This window comes from Erpetoichthys calabaricus, chromosome 10 (genome assembly GCF_900747795.2).
Source record: "Erpetoichthys calabaricus chromosome 10, fErpCal1.3, whole genome shotgun sequence".
In the NCBI taxonomy this organism is placed as follows: domain Eukaryota; kingdom Metazoa; phylum Chordata; class Cladistia; order Polypteriformes; family Polypteridae; genus Erpetoichthys; species Erpetoichthys calabaricus.
The window spans coordinates 169961254-169980769 of record NC_041403.2 but is presented as its reverse complement, the minus strand read 5'-3'; the positions used below and the strand labels follow the sequence as shown (position 1 = coordinate 169980769).

At 50.2% G+C, this 19516-nt stretch overlaps 1 protein-coding gene across 2 annotated transcripts; it reads right to left on the bottom strand.

The window, feature by feature from the left end:
- Positions 1-664: 664 nt before the first annotated feature.
- pdzk1ip1 (PDZK1 interacting protein 1) lies at positions 665-14580 on the bottom strand. Of its 2 annotated transcripts, XM_051932680.1 has the most exons (5): positions 14577-14580; positions 8759-8851; positions 3727-3847; positions 2008-2100; positions 665-1016 (listed from the first exon to the last, which is right to left on the bottom strand). In XM_051932680.1, the coding sequence occupies exons 2-5, from the start codon at positions 8826-8828 to the stop codon at positions 953-955; spliced, it is 348 nt and encodes a 115-aa protein (XP_051788640.1). In that variant the 5' UTR covers positions 8829-8851; positions 14577-14580; the 3' UTR covers positions 665-952. The 2 variants fall into 2 exon arrangements, with proteins under 2 accessions (XP_051788640.1, XP_028668314.1); XM_028812481.2 differs by lacking the exon at positions 14577-14580 and having other exon boundaries at positions 8759-8956.
- Between the last annotated feature and the right edge of the window lie 4936 nt (positions 14581-19516).

The following is a 19516-nucleotide window of genomic DNA, read 5'->3' as shown; positions in this document are numbered from 1 at the left end:
GAGTCGTAGATGGGTGGGCGCCTGGCGCGGAGTGTCATGAGAATCCAGTGTGAAGGACACAGGACCGAAGACACCCCTTGCACTGGCACGAGCTCACTAGGCCGTTCTGCCCTCCTCTGCCACCTCTCCTCTCCATCCTCCTGGCATCAGACTCGGTCACAGTGGGTGGTCTTTAAACCCCACCCTGGCTTTACTTGTGCTTGAGGTCCTTAGATCCGTCGACAGGTGACGTCAGGCACCAGCAGCGTCCATGAGACACAAAACAACAAAAATGACCGAGAAGATCCAAACCACAGCAACACTCAGAATGGGGGGTCAGAACTGTAATTCTAACAAAGGCTTTACGTGGGCACAGACCACTCAGCGAAGTAGTGCCAGGGTGGCACTTCTAAGTCAATATTGGGCCTGCTGCCAGTGCCTACCCTCAGTCCGTGCCCGTCGCTGCCCCCGTGCTGCCCAACACTCGCGCCACACGCGGTTTCACAATCGCCCGTCTTTCTTTGTCCTGGTGGGTCTCGACTGGATGTCCCTTTGGACGAGCTGAACGGCCCCCCACATTTCTGCTAAGGGGTCTCCTTTGTCTTTTCCTTGTCTTCCGCTTTCTTTGGACTTTGCCCCTCTTGATCCTCCACACCTGTTGATTGTCTAATAAACCACACGCAGGTGACAAGTGACAAGTGACAGAAGGAGCTTTAATTTGTCATCAGACTCAGAGATTTTCTTTCATTGCAGGCTAACAAAATGGTTCAAGTTGTTGTCACCTCATGGTGTGACCTGATTGTGTGGCCTTGTCACACTGATGTCTGGCAGCTTCAAGCACTGGAACTGCATTGTCACCGCTACAGGGTGGCATCTATGCCCATTGTGAAGGGAGCGCCACGTCTCAAAGCCTTGGTCTTCAACCCGCTGGCTGTTTGTGCGTCAAAAGTGAAAAAGTCGCTGGCACCGGACGTCACATGGCGGTCATTGTAACCTTGGCGTCGTCCTCTAGGCAGATGTTGTCGTAGCCCTCGTCTCTGAAACACAGTAATGGGGGTCCACAAGTTAGTGTGAGGACTGGCCGACTCTCGGCTCCCCCCACGGTTTCAGGCCCGCGTCTCATCTGTCTGCGTGGAGCGCCCACAGGAGACCACCCAATGAGCTTACAGCTCCTTAAAAAAAGTGTCCAGTCCTCACTTGGTGGTCTCCAGTTCTGCACTCGCTATCTACTGGGGGGAGAATTGAAAGAAACAAATGGAGACCCTTGAAATGGTTGGTCCTCCTCCTTGTTGTCAGCCTCAGGCCACCTCTGCTCCCTGACTGGCACCATCCAGTTTGTGGGGGGTCTCTGCCTACTGGCACACTTGTTCTCGATCCCTCTGCCCGTCACCGCAGCCCAGCAGCCAAAATGAAAAGACTGAAGGGCATTGATGACAAGTCAGGGAGATATCTGGAGAAGGGGGGAGCAGATGAGACCACCACAAAGGCACCAAAGGTAGAATTCAGAGCCCACCACTCTGCCAGCTCAGGCTGTGACAGCGACTGCAGAGGATGTGCCCACCTCAACAATCTCCTAGGCGTTCTTTGCACTAAAAGGCCCACTGAGTAAAAGTGGCAAAGACACGTCCACCCCTGGCATCAAGAATCTGCGGACCCTGGAGCAGAACGTCTTGCGTGGCGCTAATGTGCCAGGACTGGCACTCTGATCAGTTCTTTACTTTTACAAGTTGGTTTGATGCCCCAGGTGGCTCCAGTCTGGTTCCCCTGCCTTGACAGTCAGGTGGGCCTCCTATGCCTGCTGTGCTCCCCTCCATATTTAAGGCTGAAGCCTGGTAGCAGGTGCTACTTGGCAGAGGACTTCACCCTTTTTGCTATGGCCACCCCATGGACTGAAGCAGCCCTCTGTCTCGGTCACTTGGCCGCAGTGACAGCCTCACTTGAAAGAGTCAAGTGAATTGTCACAACCTCAGTGCCCATCTGTTAGTAATGAAGGCTGGTGCCCCCTCTTCCCAGTCTACCCCATCTCACCGCATGTCGTGGAGGACGACTTCGAGGCTGGTGCCATTCTGGATCGCGCCATCGGGTGGCTTTCCCTGGTTGGACTCTGCTGGCTCCTCGACACTGAAACAGAAATGAACACAGATGGTCACGTGATCCCCGCCAGGTGACCTGTCCTCGGCGTGGAGCCGCCTAAGGGAACATCACGTCACCGAGACTGCGGATCGGACAGGAAAGAAGCAAAGGAACAGAAGATGACAGGTGGGTGTGACGTGGGGACTCTGCTTGGTGAGACCATAATAAAGACCCCTAAAAGTGAGAGACCGGGGGGGGGGGTGACAATTCAGATGATCGAGTGGCTGATAGGCAAATACATAGGTATGGTAGGAACAGATGGACAGGTAGCTGTGAAAGGCGCTATATAGAACTACAGATTACACAATATAATGGAGAGCAACGTAACCACAGATGAACAGGAGTGAAAGGAGCCGAGAAAGTCGGACATGAAAGGCACTACATACAGTCCTTTAAAGTGACCACCATGCCATGTGCTTTGTGGGTGGAGCTCTCTGGAGGCGGGGCCATCATTGCTGCCAGCTCCTCCTCCTCGCCCAGCAGTGAGTGTGGACCGTGTGGCCTGTCACTTGGTGTTGCTCAGGCGGGTGGCGCTTGTCGGATTGTGTTTTTTGTGCCCGTTCACCTCGGATTGGCTCTTGTGTGCCTTCCTCCTTATTTTCTTATTGTTTTGTTAATAAATCCTGGTTGGGATTGTTTCTACAAGCCGGAGCTTCACGCTTCCTCTCCTTTGTGAGACATTTTTGTAGAGTTTGGCACTTTAATTTCTAAGTTGGACTCCCCATCGATAGGCCTGTGTAGGCCGCAACCTGCAAGTAGCAGTTGGGGGGTCTTGCAGCCTTCAGGCATCGACCAAGCAGGCCAGTGAAGGTCCCGGGCTGCTTGTGTGGTCTTTTGGAGGCCTCACCCCCCATTTGTCCCAACACCCAATAAAACACATGATCACATGTAAAGGCTCTGTATAAAGTGAAACCTGGATACACAGGCATGAAAGTCACTATATAGAATAGAGGTGGCGCTACATAGAAGATGAGTAAATGGGAAAGGTGTGATGATTAAATAAATGAAAGGCACTATATAATGGGCATGAATCGTGCTGTATAACATTAGGTATGAAAGTTGGGTGATAGACAGCACATGGCACAGATGACACAGGGATGGATGAAAGGCACTATATGACAGATGGACACATTATTATTCCCAAAGGAACCTGCAGGAGTCGACAAAAAGGCACAAATATCCATATAATAAATAAATATGTTAACAAATACAAACATAAGAATTATGAGGTAATGGAGTAATGTGGGAGATACCACTGAAGTGATAGACGAGGGGCTGGGTGTGAAAGGCACTATAAAAAGTGTAAAATGTGCTATAGAGCAGACAGGTCGATATAAAAGGTGCAATATGAAATAATAATAATAATAATTCTTTGCATTTATATAGCACTTTTCTCACTACTCAAAGCGCTCAGCAATTGCAGGTAAATGATTGCATGTGAAGAGGCACTACACGAATAACTGATGGCTTCATGCGCTGTATGGAAGATGAAATAATCTGAAGAACGACACATGAAAGGAGTTAAAGAACAACAGACATGGAGGGTGGGCATCAGGGAGGCTTTCTGTGTGCCAACGCCCCTGAGATGGCCACCATTTTCAGGGCGGTGCTCACCTTGTGCCTTCACACCACATCTTGTTGACGATGAAGACAATAAAGACGAGGAAGAGGAAGACCACAACGGCGATGATCCCGGTCAGCCAGGGTGGGATGGCCCTCTGCGCTGAGACTTTATCTGAAAAGAGCCAAATGACATTTTTGATGGCGGTCAGGACGCCGGCCTCCAGTTTCTAGAGCCCCCTACCCGTTGTCGTCCTGTTAGAGTCGCCTCTTCATAACATTTAAGTGAAGAAAAGGCAAAGGCCAACAACGAGAAGTTGAACACACTCCGCAGGAATCGAGGGTCTGTAAGCTCTTTAATCACACAATCTTGGATGTCACACTTACGGTGACTCCAGCCTTTGTACTGTCACCAGTGTGACAAGTCACCGTGCAACTTCCAAGGCCACACCCCTAGTAACAGACCTGAGAATTGCAAACCCGAATCTACTGAAGGTGGCAGTCACTGTGCTGAAGCATCTCCTTTTATACAGCTGAGGCCACACCCCCTAGTGACATCATCGAGTGGCCCCGCCTCCTCCACCTCTATTTGATAATTAAAAGGCAGCCATCTGTGATTAGCACAATACGGATGGCAACCTAAGAAATTGACACAATGTGAATGAAAGGGTGGCACGGTGGCATGGGTGGTAGCACTGCTGCCTCACAACTAGGAGCCTGGACTTCACATCCCGAGTGTTTTGCGCCTCCCCCCCAGTCTAAAGATGAGCAGGTTTGGTGGATGTCAGCTGGTGTGTGTGTGTGCCCGTGTCCATGTGTCCCCCATCCATGGATTGTTCCCGCCTTGTGCCCAGTGTTTGCTGAGGTGGGCTTCAGCTTCGCAGTGACCCTGCCCTGGATGAATGGGTCAGGCAGTTGGATGGACAGACCCATCATAGGGGACACACTGTGGTGACAAACTCTTTGCTGAGGTGACTGGAAACTTGAGAGAAGCTCCAGCTTTCAAAGCGGCTGACCAAGTCTCTGACTGCACCAGCTGACTTGAGTTTGGTGGGCTGGCAGCTCACAACTGAAGTGGCGGGTCCAGCAGTCAAAGGGTTAAAGCCAGGCCAGCCAGGGGGACCACCAAGCATGACGTGGACTTTGGCCTCTTGAGATTTGTCATTTACTGAGTTTCGAGTATCCATTTACAGCACAAATGAATTCTTGTCATCGTGTTGACGGTTTATGAGAATCCAAGTGACCTCAGTGACCACCTGGAAACTCTGCATGACATTTGTCACTTTTGTCACCGGAATGTGTCCTGATGGTGACAATCAGTGACTCTTTCTGCTCGTCTCCATTCCTTTTATGATTTTGTTCACAGAGGACGCTGACAATGCGGTTAAATGACGTGCAGTGCCTGACCGAGTCTTCAGACCCCCCAACTGACCCACCAGACCATGTCCAGATCAAAAGGGTCCATGCTGTGCTCAGCTCTGGGATGAAGTGCATGACGCACTTGCAGTTTGTCACAAACAAGTCACAAAGACGTGGAAGGTTCGATTCCTTAAATTTGAACCTTTGGCCCTTCGAGGGGGGACGTCTGCCGAGTTCTCCAAGTGACCCCTTGAATGCCGTTACCAAAGGGTGAGATTTCAGAAGTCGTCCTCCCGTTTGTCAATCTCACCTGAGTGACCCCACCCCCCCCCAGTTTGTTGGTGGTCTCCACCTGCTGGCTCACCTGTTCTGAATGCCCCCTCCTATTTGAAGTGAAGACCAAAGGGCAGTGAGCTCTAGTTGGAGATGACGTGAAGGGGTTTAAGTATCTTGGGGGGTCCCGTTCACGACTGACTGGAGGATCAGAGTGGCCCAAGCTGGACCGGTCAGTCGTGGTCAAGAGAGAGCTGAGCCAGAAGACCAAGCCCTTGGTGTACAGCCGAGTGACATCCTGGTCCTCCCCTACAGAGTGGTCCCGAGCTGAGGCTAGCGACTGAAAGAATGACGTCGCATGTACAAGCGGGGTCCTGGGCTCAGCCTTGGAGATAAGGTGAGGAGTGCGGACCTCCTGGAGGAGATCAAAGTCGAGCTGCTGCTCCTCCACATCCAAAGGGGGGTCAGTGAGGTGGTCCGGCCGACTGATTAGGGTGCCTCCTGGGGGACAGAGAAGAGCGTCGGACACGTCAAGGTGGGACGTTAAATGCCACGCTCTCGGTTGATGTTTAGACGTGGATTTGGGGGTTTGGATGTACAAGGATTCCAAATCTTTGCTCAGGTTTGGCGGCTCTGGCACCTTTTATCAATCGGCTCTGCCATTTTAGGGTCTTTGTAGTTGCTGTTTCCCAGAATGCAGTGCGGTGTACACGCTGGTAACATCATCAGACTTTTTCACTTTTGCTCCTCTCTTGTTTTGAATGTCTGCTCTCCGCCAGTTTGTAGTTCTTGTTTGACCTTTGACCTGTCCACTGACTGGCTCACTTAAGTGGGTTCTGACCGCAGACTCCACACAACTCGTATAATTCAGTTCTAACAATGTCACCTCCAAAGTGACATTTGTCCGTTTGTGGAGCTGCGCAGCGCCTTGTAGGGGTTGTGGTTGCCTTCCATTAGAATGGCGATGATTCACACAGCATTGTGTCCAGTGGACTGCACTGAATATTACTGAAGAAGATGATGCTTTGGGGACATCAGGTGACAGGCAGGTGACAAGTTTGTCATAAATTGTCTGCCACGACCCTTCGGTACAAAATCAAATGCGCTAAAAGTCCTCAACGTTCTTTCTGAGCCTACAAAGCTGCAAGGACCCCCTTGGCCCACAATGCAACCAGAAATGGGCGGGACTTATGCAAAATACCAAGCTTTATTCAAATGAGGCCTCGTCCTGGGGGACATTGGAGGCGTTCATCTGAAGTGACATCGACTTGATGTGAGCACGCGTCGTGAAACTAACTTGTGACGACGGCCCTCAAGACTGGTGAACCTGCACATCACTCAATGTGACACTGGGTGACTACACACAGCCACGCGGCCACTCAAAGTTACAGTCCTAGAGTAAACGTCGCTGTCCGTTGAGCCTTCTCTGTGTGCCACTCGGACGGCCATTTGTCATTTTCATATGGCAGCCTCGTTTATCGTCTCATTCTACAAAGCCATTGCCTGCCACTGCCAGTACCATCCTGATGCTTTCGCTCGTCTGGTGACAGCTGGTGACAGTGAGATCAGTCGAGTGACAGCGCCCGAGCACACGTTATGGGCCGATGTTAGGCTTTAGTCAAGTTTCCTAAGTTAAGGTTGCGATGTTTTAATCACCGGGGTCTTCATGGAGTTTGTGTGTACTGAGCAGAATCGACAGGTGGGATTAGCGGTGGAGGGTCACCTGCTCAAACACGGAATACCGGACGAGTATTTTTGAGTTAGTAAAGTACGTTTAGTCCTTCACGACATCCGCCACTGACTTGTGAGCCCCCCAAAGAGTCACGGTGTGGCCACAGACTGCTGTGCCACCCCATCATGCCATTACTGTATGTCTACAGTGATGAAGGCCACCATGTTCCTCAGAAAGGTAAGGATTTACTTCAGGAAGTGGAAGTGCTTGATGGGCAAGAAGTGTTGGGTCCAATATCTGAAATATCCAAAGGTGGGCTTCAACTGAAAGGTGAAACATCTAAATATCGTCAATTGTAATCGAAAAAAAATCAAAAATAACCTCATATTCGTAATCGCTGACCTGGAAATGGTCTGAAACGATACCTCACATGCTTAGCTTTGAAACTTGTCACCTCCAGGAGTGGCTTGTGGAGGGCTGGGACCACCAAAACGAGTCACATATCAAACATATGACCAGATTCATGACCAGAAGCCTCCTAATTGCAGGAAATGATTTTTATTGTTTTATCGTTTAAATATCGTTTTATCGATATCTGATGCTCGTATCCAATTAGGGGTGAATCCCTGGGACAGTTGATGTCACATGTAAGTCATTCCGGTCATTTTTGCTGCAGACACCTATTAGTTTACTCTTCATCATTGGGGTGACATTTCCTGCACAAAACATGTGGTCCACAAATTAGGCTTTTTTGGGTCTGGTGGGGACAGAAGGGACCCCCAAAAGCGCAACATTTTCGATAAGTAGACATGGAGACGTTCAATGGTTTGTCACATGTGGGGGTCTTCTTGTACCGGTGAGTCAGTAGGACAAACAAAACTGAAGTGACTTCAGTGCACACCAAAGGAACTCTGAAGCCCCTGATCTTTTTGTCTATCCTATATAATCTGGTACCCCCTAATCAGTTTAGCCCCCCACCTCGCTACCTGCAAAGCCTTGAAGTGACCCGTTTGCTCCTCGTCTTACGCCGGTGCTGCCCCCCTGTGGCCTTAAAGTGGGCGCATTAAGTGGACCCCTCAGCACACGCAGTACTAAATGTTTCTGAATTGGGCGCCTGTTCAGGTCTTGTCACGTGTGCCTGGTCTGTCCCTCTCTTGTCGCCACTAGGCGAGTGGCCGTGATGACCTGCCGTCCCTTTTCGTCCCATCAAGCCGTCCTAGTGATCTCCCCCCCCCCCTTGGGTCTGTTTAATGTCCACGGGAAAGTTCGAGTTGTTGCCGCTTCAAGACAGCGCTTTGAGCGTCGTAAAGGCGCTATATAAAACACACGTGCCGTAGTGTTAAAGATTGTTATCTAAAGACAGGCGGCACAGTAGGCAGCGACACCGCTTCAGGGACCACCGGCCTGGGCTCAAATCCCTCGCCGGGACTTTAATCCCACGTCTCCGAAGATGTCACAGTTCGGTGACCATGTGACAGCGCGGGGGTGTGTGAGTGAGTGGACTGGCATCCCGTCCAGTTAGGCACCAAGACTCACTTGCCGCTTTCAATACCTGAAGATTACAGAGGTGCCCACATCTGCTGACCGCCAGCTCTCTTGAGCTTTCTGTCTGACTTTTAGACCACCCGGTTTTCGCTATGTGCCCGGTGCTGTCGGGATTCTCCCCGAGGACCTTCGAAGTATGAAACAAGATCGACAGCCACCGCGAGAAAGAAGACCCCGTTGTTACTTTAGACGCCAAACTCCCCGCATTGCACCTCGTAGCCCGCCGGCCGCACTCACCAGTCTGAGCCACCGCCGTCCTCACAAAGAAGGCCAGCAGGAGCAGCAGCGTCGCCACGGTTTTCTTCATGGTCCCCGTCACAGTCCTCCGCGTCTGTGCCCCTCTGACGAAGTCCTCACCTGTGGTCAGCCAAAGCACGGAGGGCAGGGCAGCGTCTCTTTAATTGGCTTACGCCATCGCTGCCCACCCTGGCACCTCCCGCTCCCTTTGAAGTCGGCTGAAGTGCACATCCCGCCACTGGCCACCTGAGGGCGCTGCGATTGAAGGAAAAAAAGTAAAAAGTTCAGCGGAGCGGCGGCGGCGCCCACGTCTTCTGTCCGACTTCAGAGTTTCGCAGATTGTTCTCCTGCCTGGACGCCACGTCCTTTTATTTGGCAATAACGTGCTCCGGAGGCTGAGGAGGGACCCCCGTTAACGACACACACTGAATGAGAGCAGTCGCAGCCAGCGCCTCCTGGTGTGACCCTGAGCCTGCCTTGGCTTTCATTCTGCAGATGGGCGAAGGTACACACCACCTATGGACAGGGTGACCAGACCACCCGCTAGTTCATGCATTACATCCCGTAGTTTAACAAAGTGTCTTATTTTAATCGGCCGATTATTTGGTAAATGTGCTCCCCCACCCTTCGAATTAATCGTCGTCTGCTAAACTCGCTGGACCCCAGCAAGCTCGAACTACATCAGAGTGGGCAGTTTAGACCACCAGGTCGGCCCTCACGGCGCACTGCGTGACAGGCCACCCCAAAACGAGGACACTCAATGAAGCGCCAAACGGCCGAGCCGAAAGAAGGAGACCACCAGACGTTTGTTAATAAGAGGGCAGGAGGCGGGAGCAGTGCATTGTGGGTGAATTCAGATACAAGAATATCGAGAATTAGAGACGGGGACATCCAGCCAGGGGTGACTTGGGGGGGACACGTTTATTATTTTATATAATGCAGTGATTCTCGGGTGATTTGTCGAACGGGGGTCGGCAACAGGAACATTTGGGGTGCACCTCGACAGCGACCCAAAGTAGAAATCTGGTGGGGTGAGGTGACCAGGTAGGCACCTCAGGTGGCACATTTCTGAAAGCACATTATGAAATAGTAAAAGACAAATATGAAAGTGTGAGCCTTAGGATTTCCCACGTGTCTAATGTCAAGGCTGAAAGTGACAATTGGGACAAACTGTTTCATTGTAAAGTTTTTCACATTTCGCGAGTGTCCGGCTGGCCTGTGGTCATTTAGGCCGGTGACCTTTGACATTGTGACAGGCAGGAAGTGTCACGCTGGCCCGAAGCTTGTCATGGCTCTGCAGTCACCCGCTGAGTGTGGAGGGGAGATGAGGTGCAGACCTGCAGCTTTTTGAAGAGTTTGGCTCTTGAACCCGGAGGCGTCTTTTGTAGTGATGGTGGGGGGATGTGGGGCTGAGCAGAGGAAGAGGATGAAGTGGCAACAGTCACTCGTCTTCCTCTCTTTAAGACCACAGTAGAAACCGAGGTGAGCGCAGGGAGGAGGATGTGGCCCGCCGTCCAGGCCCCCTTCCGAGCGATGCCGCGTTTCTTGGACGTTTTGTCATCACAGCCCAGTGTTGCCCCTTTTAGTGTCTTTGAGACTCGTTGAATGCCCCTCGGCACAATGAGGCATCACTGATGGTTGCCTGGGCATGGTCCCCTTGGATCATCGTGGATGATCATCGATTGTCATAGAATGTTGAGGGGGTTGCCCTGAGTGGATTACGCAATCTGCCAACTACCCACAATGCACTGCCATTACATCCCACACTAACTTGTGACCCTCGACGGTGATTGCATACGCCCTGCCAAAGAAGAGCCATTGCTGGAGCCCAAACAAACTGTTCCCATGAAGGTTCCAGAAAGCCCCCTTAGCAGCTGTTCATGGCTCTTAATGGGACTCCGCTTGACCCGAGCAGATCAGTGAAATGCCAGCGGCCTCCTGGTTTTAAACGCCTGCCCTGCCCACATACAGTGGCATGTCAAGCTCTCTTCAGGTCTTCGCCATCTCTTCTATCCTGCCGACTACACTTTAAAGACTTCTGTTTGGTTCACGCGTCAGAACTTCTCAAGGCCCAAAGAGCCCATGACCGCTTCACAGAATGATGAGGTTCGATGAAGTATTCAGCTGTTGCTGTTCTTATTGTTAAGCGCTCGCCTGAAGCAAAGCCATCATCTCGTCTTCGAAGGTCTCTCAATTCCACACCAATACGTTTCCAGAGGTTCCTTCCTTACTTCTCCGTTCTTAATTGTGGTGGTACACATTTTTCTGTTTCTGCGTTCTCACTTAGGGGCTTAGCAGACCCTTTTGTCCAAAGCGACTTACAAAAGAGGTCATCATAATGGAGAGAGCAGCGGTCTTGGGGGTCTTGTCTGGGAACAAATGTGACGACACAAGGCTGCAAAATCTGAGAACAAGTGGGAGCCGCCAGCCCCCTCGACACTTTAGGCAGCAGCAAATGCCAGGGCACGGGTGGGCACTGCGGCGGGCACCTCTGTGGGCACGGCTGTACACGCCACAGTGCATGCCGGGAGGTCGGGTGGGAGCACAGATGCGCATCTCCTCGTTCGCCTTTCGTTTCCAGTTCCGTTTGACCAGGTGGACATTTTCCGATTTTTAATTTTATGAGCGAATTGTTGAGAATTAAAAAACGAAACGGCCGCTGGTCAGCTGGCGGGTCATAGGGGTGGTGTGTGTGTGTGTGTGTGTGTGGGTTGGCTCTGCTGTGGACTTCAACCTTTACTGCCGAGTCAGGCTGTGAGGGGTCCTGGAGTGCCGTTCTCTTCGCCACTTGTCTTTGTGCCCACCTTGTGACCCGTAACCCCGACAAAAAGTGAATGGAAGGCTCGAGAACATCCAGCCTTGTCAGATTTGAGTGGGCCAGAGATGGTCCACAAGGTGCTGGAGGGCCGCACTCAGGGGGGGATTTAGTCTGAGCAAATGGCAAAAAATCCACGAGTGCGACCCCCACGTAAACACCTGATCTGAAGTTCACAGGCAGGCGCCCTCCATGAGATCAGACCGTCATGGCCGACCCTCCTGCGTCTCCGCTAATTCAAAAGAAGTCGATGACGGCGGGCTGACCCTCATGATGGGAGTCCCGCTTCAGGATTGTTTTCCCACATTCTGTCCACCCTGCAACATGAGCAGCCCTCCCTCCTCCGTCAGTGACAGCCCCCTTGGGACCCCCACCTCCTCATGACACCTCTGATTTACGCGCAGACCCTCCAAGCGGTCTCTCCTCGACCTGCCCAGACGATGGGAACCGCGGTGAGTGAAGCCCCTCAAGACGCACAGAGTCCTTCACACCAGAGGTGTCCCGTCAGGCTGCTCGTTTGGGAATTAAACTGTGGGAACTGAAACTGCCGGAGGGTCCTGCACTCGAGCGACATGAAGGTGAGGGGCTCGGAGACCACTGGTAATGACGGCGGGATGCGAGAACTGACCGGTGTGAGAGGAGACCACCGGACCGGCCCCCCACCTCACCTCTCATTCGTTTAATGGCGTGAATAATGACAACCAAAAGAAATAAATAATTAAAAAAATATATATACATACAAAACTGGGGCTTAAACCCCCCACCCTCCCTCCATCAAAAGTGCGTCACTTAAAACAGGTGACGAATCCGCCATCAATCAAAAGAACGGAGAATAAAAACGAAGGCTTCTAGAACACTACAGGGGGCGACATTAAAACACGGTGGGCATGAAGGGCAACTAAAAAAATAAATAGAAATAAAAAACGTACCGAGGCATCGTGACATTCCTGAGAAAAACACAGCCGGCCAAACGTCACAATTCAAAAGTCATTTGATAATTTATACACGACACAGATGACAAGGTGACAATTAAAGGGCCTTCCATTCATTATTCATTTCTTGTAGGGCTGTTTATGGGGGCCGTCCAGAAATTAGGAAAGATGACACATAAATACAGTCAGCCATAGACAGACAGATGTGAGAGGCGCTATATAACAGATCTACAGATAGACAGAAAAATAGATAAAAAGCATGAAAGGCGCTATAAACACATGCAGACATCGACGGATATGAAAGGCGCCGAGCAACAAGAAGACCGAACTACAGGAGAGAGGAAAGGCGCTCGGATTATCTGTAAAGAGACTTGAAAGGCAATGGCTATGAAAGGCGCTATAGGCAGATTGATAGGTGCTATGAATAAATACAATGAAAGGCGCTACATACACTGTATACTACATGTATGCAAAGGCTGATGACTATGAAAGGCGCTTTATGGTAGACGTGAAAGGCACTATATAAGAAATAGCTAGATAGATGAACTCTATTATAGATAGTTGACAGGTGTGAAGGGCGCTATATAATGTATAGTTATGTAGATAGATAGGAAGGCCATTCATATAAGAGAAAAATACTATAAAAGGCGCTATATACGCAGATGCAAAGATGGGTGGAAGTGAAAGAAGCTGTTTACAGGCAGGTAGATATGGAAGGCGCCATATAATGCAGAAATATCACACGTGCTGTACACTGCGCTTGATAACAGAGCGGCAGATAAGCAGACGGACAGCGGACCAAAGATGAACTTCACCCCTCCTCTATACTTTCTATTGTTCTTTTTTAAGTTGACCCTTTGTCTTATTTGTTTGTTTGTTTTTTGGGCTCTTTGTTTTTTTTATTTGACGTTTTTTTATTTGACCTATGTATCTTATTATTGTTTTTTAAATTTGAATTTGACCTTTATTTTTTCTTTTCAATTTCATCGTTTTACTTCATTTTATTTATTTGTTTGTTTGTTTGTTTATTTTAAATTTGACCCTTTTACTTCATTTTTATTTATGTATTTAATTATTTGTTTGTTTGTTTATTTTAAATTTGACCCTTTCATTTTTATTTATTTAATTGTTTGCTTATTTTAAATTTGACCCTTTTACTTCATTTTTATTTATTTATTTATTGAATTATTTGTTTATTTTAAATTTGACCCATTTACTTCATTTTTATTTATTTAGTTATTGAGTTATTTGTTTGTTTATTTTAAATTTGACCCTTTAATTTTTATTTATTTAATTAATTATTTGTTTACAGTATTTTAAATTTGACCCTTTTATCTTATGATTCTTTTTTTTTTTTTTATTGGACGTGTCGAGAGGTCCCCGGGGGACGCCCGCGTGATGAACTCCCCAAAGCCGCCAACAGAAAGGCGGCCGGAGGGTCGGAGAGGGTCGGCCGTGTGTGTGTGTGTGAGAGCCGAGTGCGTATCTGTCTCATCGGGCCAGCGCGGGGGGCGCCTCTGTTCGCGGACTGATAAGGGCGTCGGGGGCTCTTTAATCTGCTCGCCTTCAATGAGAAGAAGCCTCTCCCTGGGGAAGAGGGGGCGTCCACCGAAGTGTCAGTTAAAGAGCGCGGTGTGTCGCCGTGGTGATGGGAACTGCGCAGGGCTGCGGCACACAGGAGAGGAGCGGCGCTGATGTCGGCCCGGGTCCCCCAGAGACTCGCCGGCTATAGCCTGGGAGTGACAGAGGACCGAGGTACCCAGCGAGCTCGAGAGCGCGCCATTAAAAGGAATGGGAGCGATAAGATCGGCTAATTGTTATTAATGGGCGCTTCTCAGGCCTAAAAAAGAGTCATTCACACGAATTAGAGAGCAGATAATGGAAGCCCTCAGAGCGCCGAGCTCTGCCTCTGATCCGAGCGCTGATTTGTCTCGCGCTTTGTCCGTCCGTCCATCTCTCCACTTCGATGTTATAAGCTCCATTTTTTAATTCCACAGATTTTGGACAGTCGGCAAACTGAGACTCGCGTTTGACTTTTAAATGACGGGGCCGTTCAGAGGACGAGCGACACGCTGAAGTCCCAATAATAACAGAAATCCAGAAAACTTCGTTTTGACTGAAATTGTGTGACCAGTAAAGTCAAACACCGCAGCTGCAGATTAGAGGACGTAGCACTTTGGGGTCAGAAGTGACCTGGAGTGACAAATCAGGACAATGAAAAGTCAAAGGGGGCTCCTGTAGGCCCTCACGGCACTCAGGTCCATCATCATCATCAGGTCGCTCAGTCCGTCTGCTCTGATAGAGGATTACGGGGAGTGGGGACCTGCAGCTCTGAGAAGGCAGGACAGCAGTCCGTCAGTGGGCCACCCAGAGTGGGTGGGCAGCCAGGGCTGCGTGTCTGTGGGATGAGGAGAGCAAACAGGAGGAAGGGGACGAAGGATAAAGAAAAGTAAGAACTGAAGGGCCATGTCACCCCAGGACAGCGGGGCTATTGAAGGTGTCCCAGCTGTGACATCTATTAGGTGTGTGGAGATGAGTCCACTGGATGGCAGCGGGTCGAGGAGTTGAGGGCAGCATTGGTCAGAGTGCAGATTTTTAAAATCTACAGATAACAATTGATGTGCTGTGCACCACCATGGATACACACACACACACACACACACACATAACCAGAATACAGAGAAGCCGCTTGATAGAGAGATGTGAAATAAGGCGCTATATCACACACCGAGACCTTTTCAGACGCCATTTCAGAAGGTGGGCTGATTCACAAAGTCCTCAGGCCCCTTCGCTTTCTGCACACTTTATTGTGCTGTCTGTCGAGTTCATTTCAAATGGCGGCGTTGGCCCCTCAGCCTGCACTGAATAACCCGTTATGACAACATGTCTTCCAAAAGGTTAACCTTTAATTCCTAGGGCTATGCGGACCCTTCATTCAGTCCTTTTCAGAAGCCCCTTTGGCAGCCCCTATGAGTTTTGCACACCTGCATTATGCAGCTTTTCCGATCCCCTCAGACTCCGTTAGATTAGATGGACACGTCTGTGAACTGCCATCTTCAGGTGTCTCCACACGTGTTCTGGGGGGGTTGGTTAAGTCTGAGCCACTTGCCCCCAGGCCTCTCCTGCTTGGTCTGGTTGAACACTTTGGTCATTGAGCTGTCGCCCCAGTCTGAGGTGGCCCGCACTCCAGAGCAGGTTTCCTTCATGGTCCTCTCCACGTTCCTCAATCCAGACGAGTCCCTCTATCCCTGATGCTGCCGCCACCACAGTGCCTCACCCTAAGGATGGCATTAGGCAGAGGGTGACAGTGCCCACGGGTCTTCAGTTCTGTCTGAAGAGTTCAGTTTTTGTCTCATCAGACCAGAGAAGTGTCCTTCTCAGCTCTCACAGTCCTTTAAACTGGGAAAGGCGCTATATAACTACAATTTATTATTATTATTTATTATTCAAATGTCCTAAGCCTTTCACTCAAGAGTGGCTTCTGTCACAAATGCCCCACTGACCAAGTGCTGCTGGGATGGTCTCCAGTCTCAGCAGAGGGCTTGTCAAGCTCTGTTTGTGTGACCATCGGGTTCTGAGCCACCTTTCTGACCAAAGCCCTCCCTGCCTGGTTACTCACTTTAGGTGGGCAGCCATCTCTGTGGGGTGCCCTGGTGGTTCTCTGTCACCGCTCTGCTGTCCTGGCTCTGTGCTCCGGGTTATTAAAGTGCTGTCCCAGTCCGAGGTGGTCTGCACTCAGGAGCAGGTCTCCTTCGTGTTCTGCTCGATGCTGAGCCATCTCCATGTCTCTCTACACCCTCATAGCACAACGCTGCCACTCAGTCCTTTCTGTCCTGTCTGTCATGCAGTGGGACTTGTGGGACCCTCTAATCACAGGTCAACGTGTGCTTTAATAAATGACGTCCAGTCAGGTCAATGGACCACCAGTGGACTCCAGTGAAGTCCTGACCACCTCAAGGAGGACTCAGGCAAACAGGAGGCGCCTGAGCACGTGCAGTGTGGGGCTGACGGAGATCCTTTGAAATCATCATCATCATCATCATCATCATCATAACAATAATAACAGTTATTATTATTTTCTGTTTCAAGGCATTTTAAAATGCAAAGCGTCTGCTCAGACGAATCGGAAACCAAAACGGCCGTTCATGTTGAGCCCGGAGCTTCGACTTCAAACAACGTTGTGAGCCCATCAGACGTCCTCACTCTGCGACATGGCCGGTGTCTTCTTCAAGGCTGGGACTCTGTGAGTGTCATGACATTTATTATTATTATTATTCATTTGACTTATGTGGCCTTGTGGTCCTTTATTGCACTTTATTTGTGGTCCTCCTTCCATCGGGGTCTTTTGGTGTTTGCGGTGCCCGACTGCCTCACAGCTCAGGTGACATTGTAGGCCAGCACAGTTGACAGCCACTTTGCCAGCCCCTGCCTGGACACTTTCATAATCCGCCAATCCCCCATAACCCGTTCTGTTCCTGCTTGCGCGGAGTCCGGCGCACGTCCTGAGCACGTTTGTGATTTCACAGAGAAGCAAATTTTGGGACAGAAATTTCCAGGATAAATCTTTATTTTATGAAGTAGCTCAGCGACAACGGAGGAGAAGAGCGGAGCTCGTGAGTGGCGCGGTCTCCTCAGGCGGCTGTTCACGTGGTGGGCTATCCTGCAGTCTCATCTTAAATGGTCCACGTTTCACCGCGTCCCTGTTATCAGATGCCACTGAAGCCCTAAACGCGTTCGGAGAGCTCTGTGCCAGGCGTGCTGTGGTGCTGACTGGACTTCAGGGCACTTACACCAATCTCTGCGCCACAAAGAAGGACCCTTCAGTTTGCTAGGTCGGATTTTTCCCTGTTTAAACTTTTATTTCGTGGAGTTTTGGGGACTGAAACTTATAATAAACTCGCCGCATTGCACCAAAGATCTGAAATCTGAAGCCTCTGCGATCGTCCAACGTGTGCCCAGCGCTTCCTTTGGCAGTCGTGTTCTCATAAAGCCCACCGTGCTGATTCTGTCATTTCACTTCTTGACCACCATCACCAGCGGTAGAGGGGCCATCACTCGTATTCTTGTCAAAGCTTCCCGTGTCTGAAGGCGACTCTCAGCGTTCCTCCTACGCCTTTTGGTGTCCCCGTTTGTGTCAGCCTGGCGCTTTCTGTTATGATTGGTCAATTCAGCTTTGGTTGCCCAGTCAATGGCCTGGTGGGACCGGACACACACACACACAAGCGTTTTATTAAACAGTAGATGTTGTATTTCATTTCACCGGGGGGTGTCCACACTTTTGCACACAGTTTTTGTTGCCTTATTTTGCATCTCATTAACCAGCCCCAGGGATGCACAAACCAGTGTGTCTCGTCGTGGTGGTCCCAAGCCCGGATAAAAGGGGAGGGTTACGTCAGGAAGGCCATCCGGTGTCAAATTTTGCCAGCTCAATATGCGGACAGACTTCCATACCAGATCAGTTGAGACCTGGGTGAACAATGGCTGCCCACCAGTACTGTTCGCCAACAGGGTGCTGGCAGAAATTGGGCAACTGTTGGCTGAAGAAGAAGAAGAGGGAGGATGAGTCCAAAGCAGGGGGAGAAGGGGAGAGGAGGAATGTAAAGAGGGTGGAACTGAGGGGAGGAACTGTGAATGTTGGCAGTGAGACTGGTAAGGGGGGAGAGTTAGCCGATGTGATGGAGAGAAGGAAGGTCGACGTATTGTGAGTGCAAGAGACCACCTAGAAGGGGAGTAAGGCCAGGGGGCTCAGATGGGGGAGCTCAGATTGTTCTGTCATGGTGTGGATGGGAGGAGAAATGGGGTAGGAACAGAAGGTGAAAAGAGGGTCAGACAGAGTGAGGATGATGAAGGTGGACACTGGAGGTGTGATGATGAATGTTGTTGGTACATACGCCCCACAAGTTGGGTGTGCGATGGAAGAGAAAGAAGATTTCTGGAGTGAGTTGGATGAAGTGATGGACAGAGAGTGGTGATTGGAGCAGATTTCAATGGACATGTTGGTGAAGACGAGGAGGTGATGAGTAGGTATGGTGTCAGGGAGAGGAATGAAGAAGCTCAGAGGATAGTGGATTTGTGAAAAGGATGGACATGGCTGTGGTGAATATGCATGTGAAGAAGAGGGTGGAACAGAGGGTGACGTACAAGAGTGGAGGAAGATGCACACAGGTAGATGATATCCTATGCAGAAGAGTCCATCTGAAGGAGACTGGAAAATACAAAGTGATGGCAGGAGGAGGTGTAGTTAGACAGGATAGGATGGTGGTCTCTAGGATGAGCCAGAAGAGAAGAAGAGTGAGGGCAGAGCAAAGGATCAAATGGAGGAAGACTGCAAGGTGGAGATCAAGGAGGAGGTGAGACAGGCACTGGGTGGCAGTGAAGACAGCTGGGCAACTACAGCAGAAGGTGTAAGGGTGACAGCAAGAAGGGGGCTTGGCGTGACATCTGGACAGAGGAAGGAGGAAAAGGAAACCTGGTGGTGGAATGGGGAGAGTATACAGAGGAAGAGGATGGCGAAGAAGAGATGGGATAGTCAGAGAGATGCAGAAAGTAGACAAGAGTACAAGGAGATAAGGCGCAAGGTGAAGTGAGAGGTGGTGAAGGCTAAAGAAAAGGCATATGATGAGTCGTATGAGAGGATGGACACTAAGGAGGGAGAAAAGGACCGGTGGGCTATACAGGGGGGCCAAGCTGAGGAAGATGAGCAGCAGGTTACGGTGATAAAGGATAAAGATGGGAGGAGAGTGTGTTGAGCAGATGGAAACAGGACTGTGAGACGCTGATGAATGAAGAGAACGAGAGGGAGAGAAGGTTGAATGATGTGGAGATCAGGAAGTGCAACGGATTAACAAGGAGGAAGTCAGGAAAGCGATGAAGAGGATGAAGAAGGGAAAGGCCGTTGGTCCAGATGACATACCTGTGGAAGTACGGAGGTGTTTAGGAGAAATGGCAGTGGAGTTTCTAATGGAATCTTGGAAAGTCAGAGGATGGCCAAAGAGTGGAGAAGAAGTATAC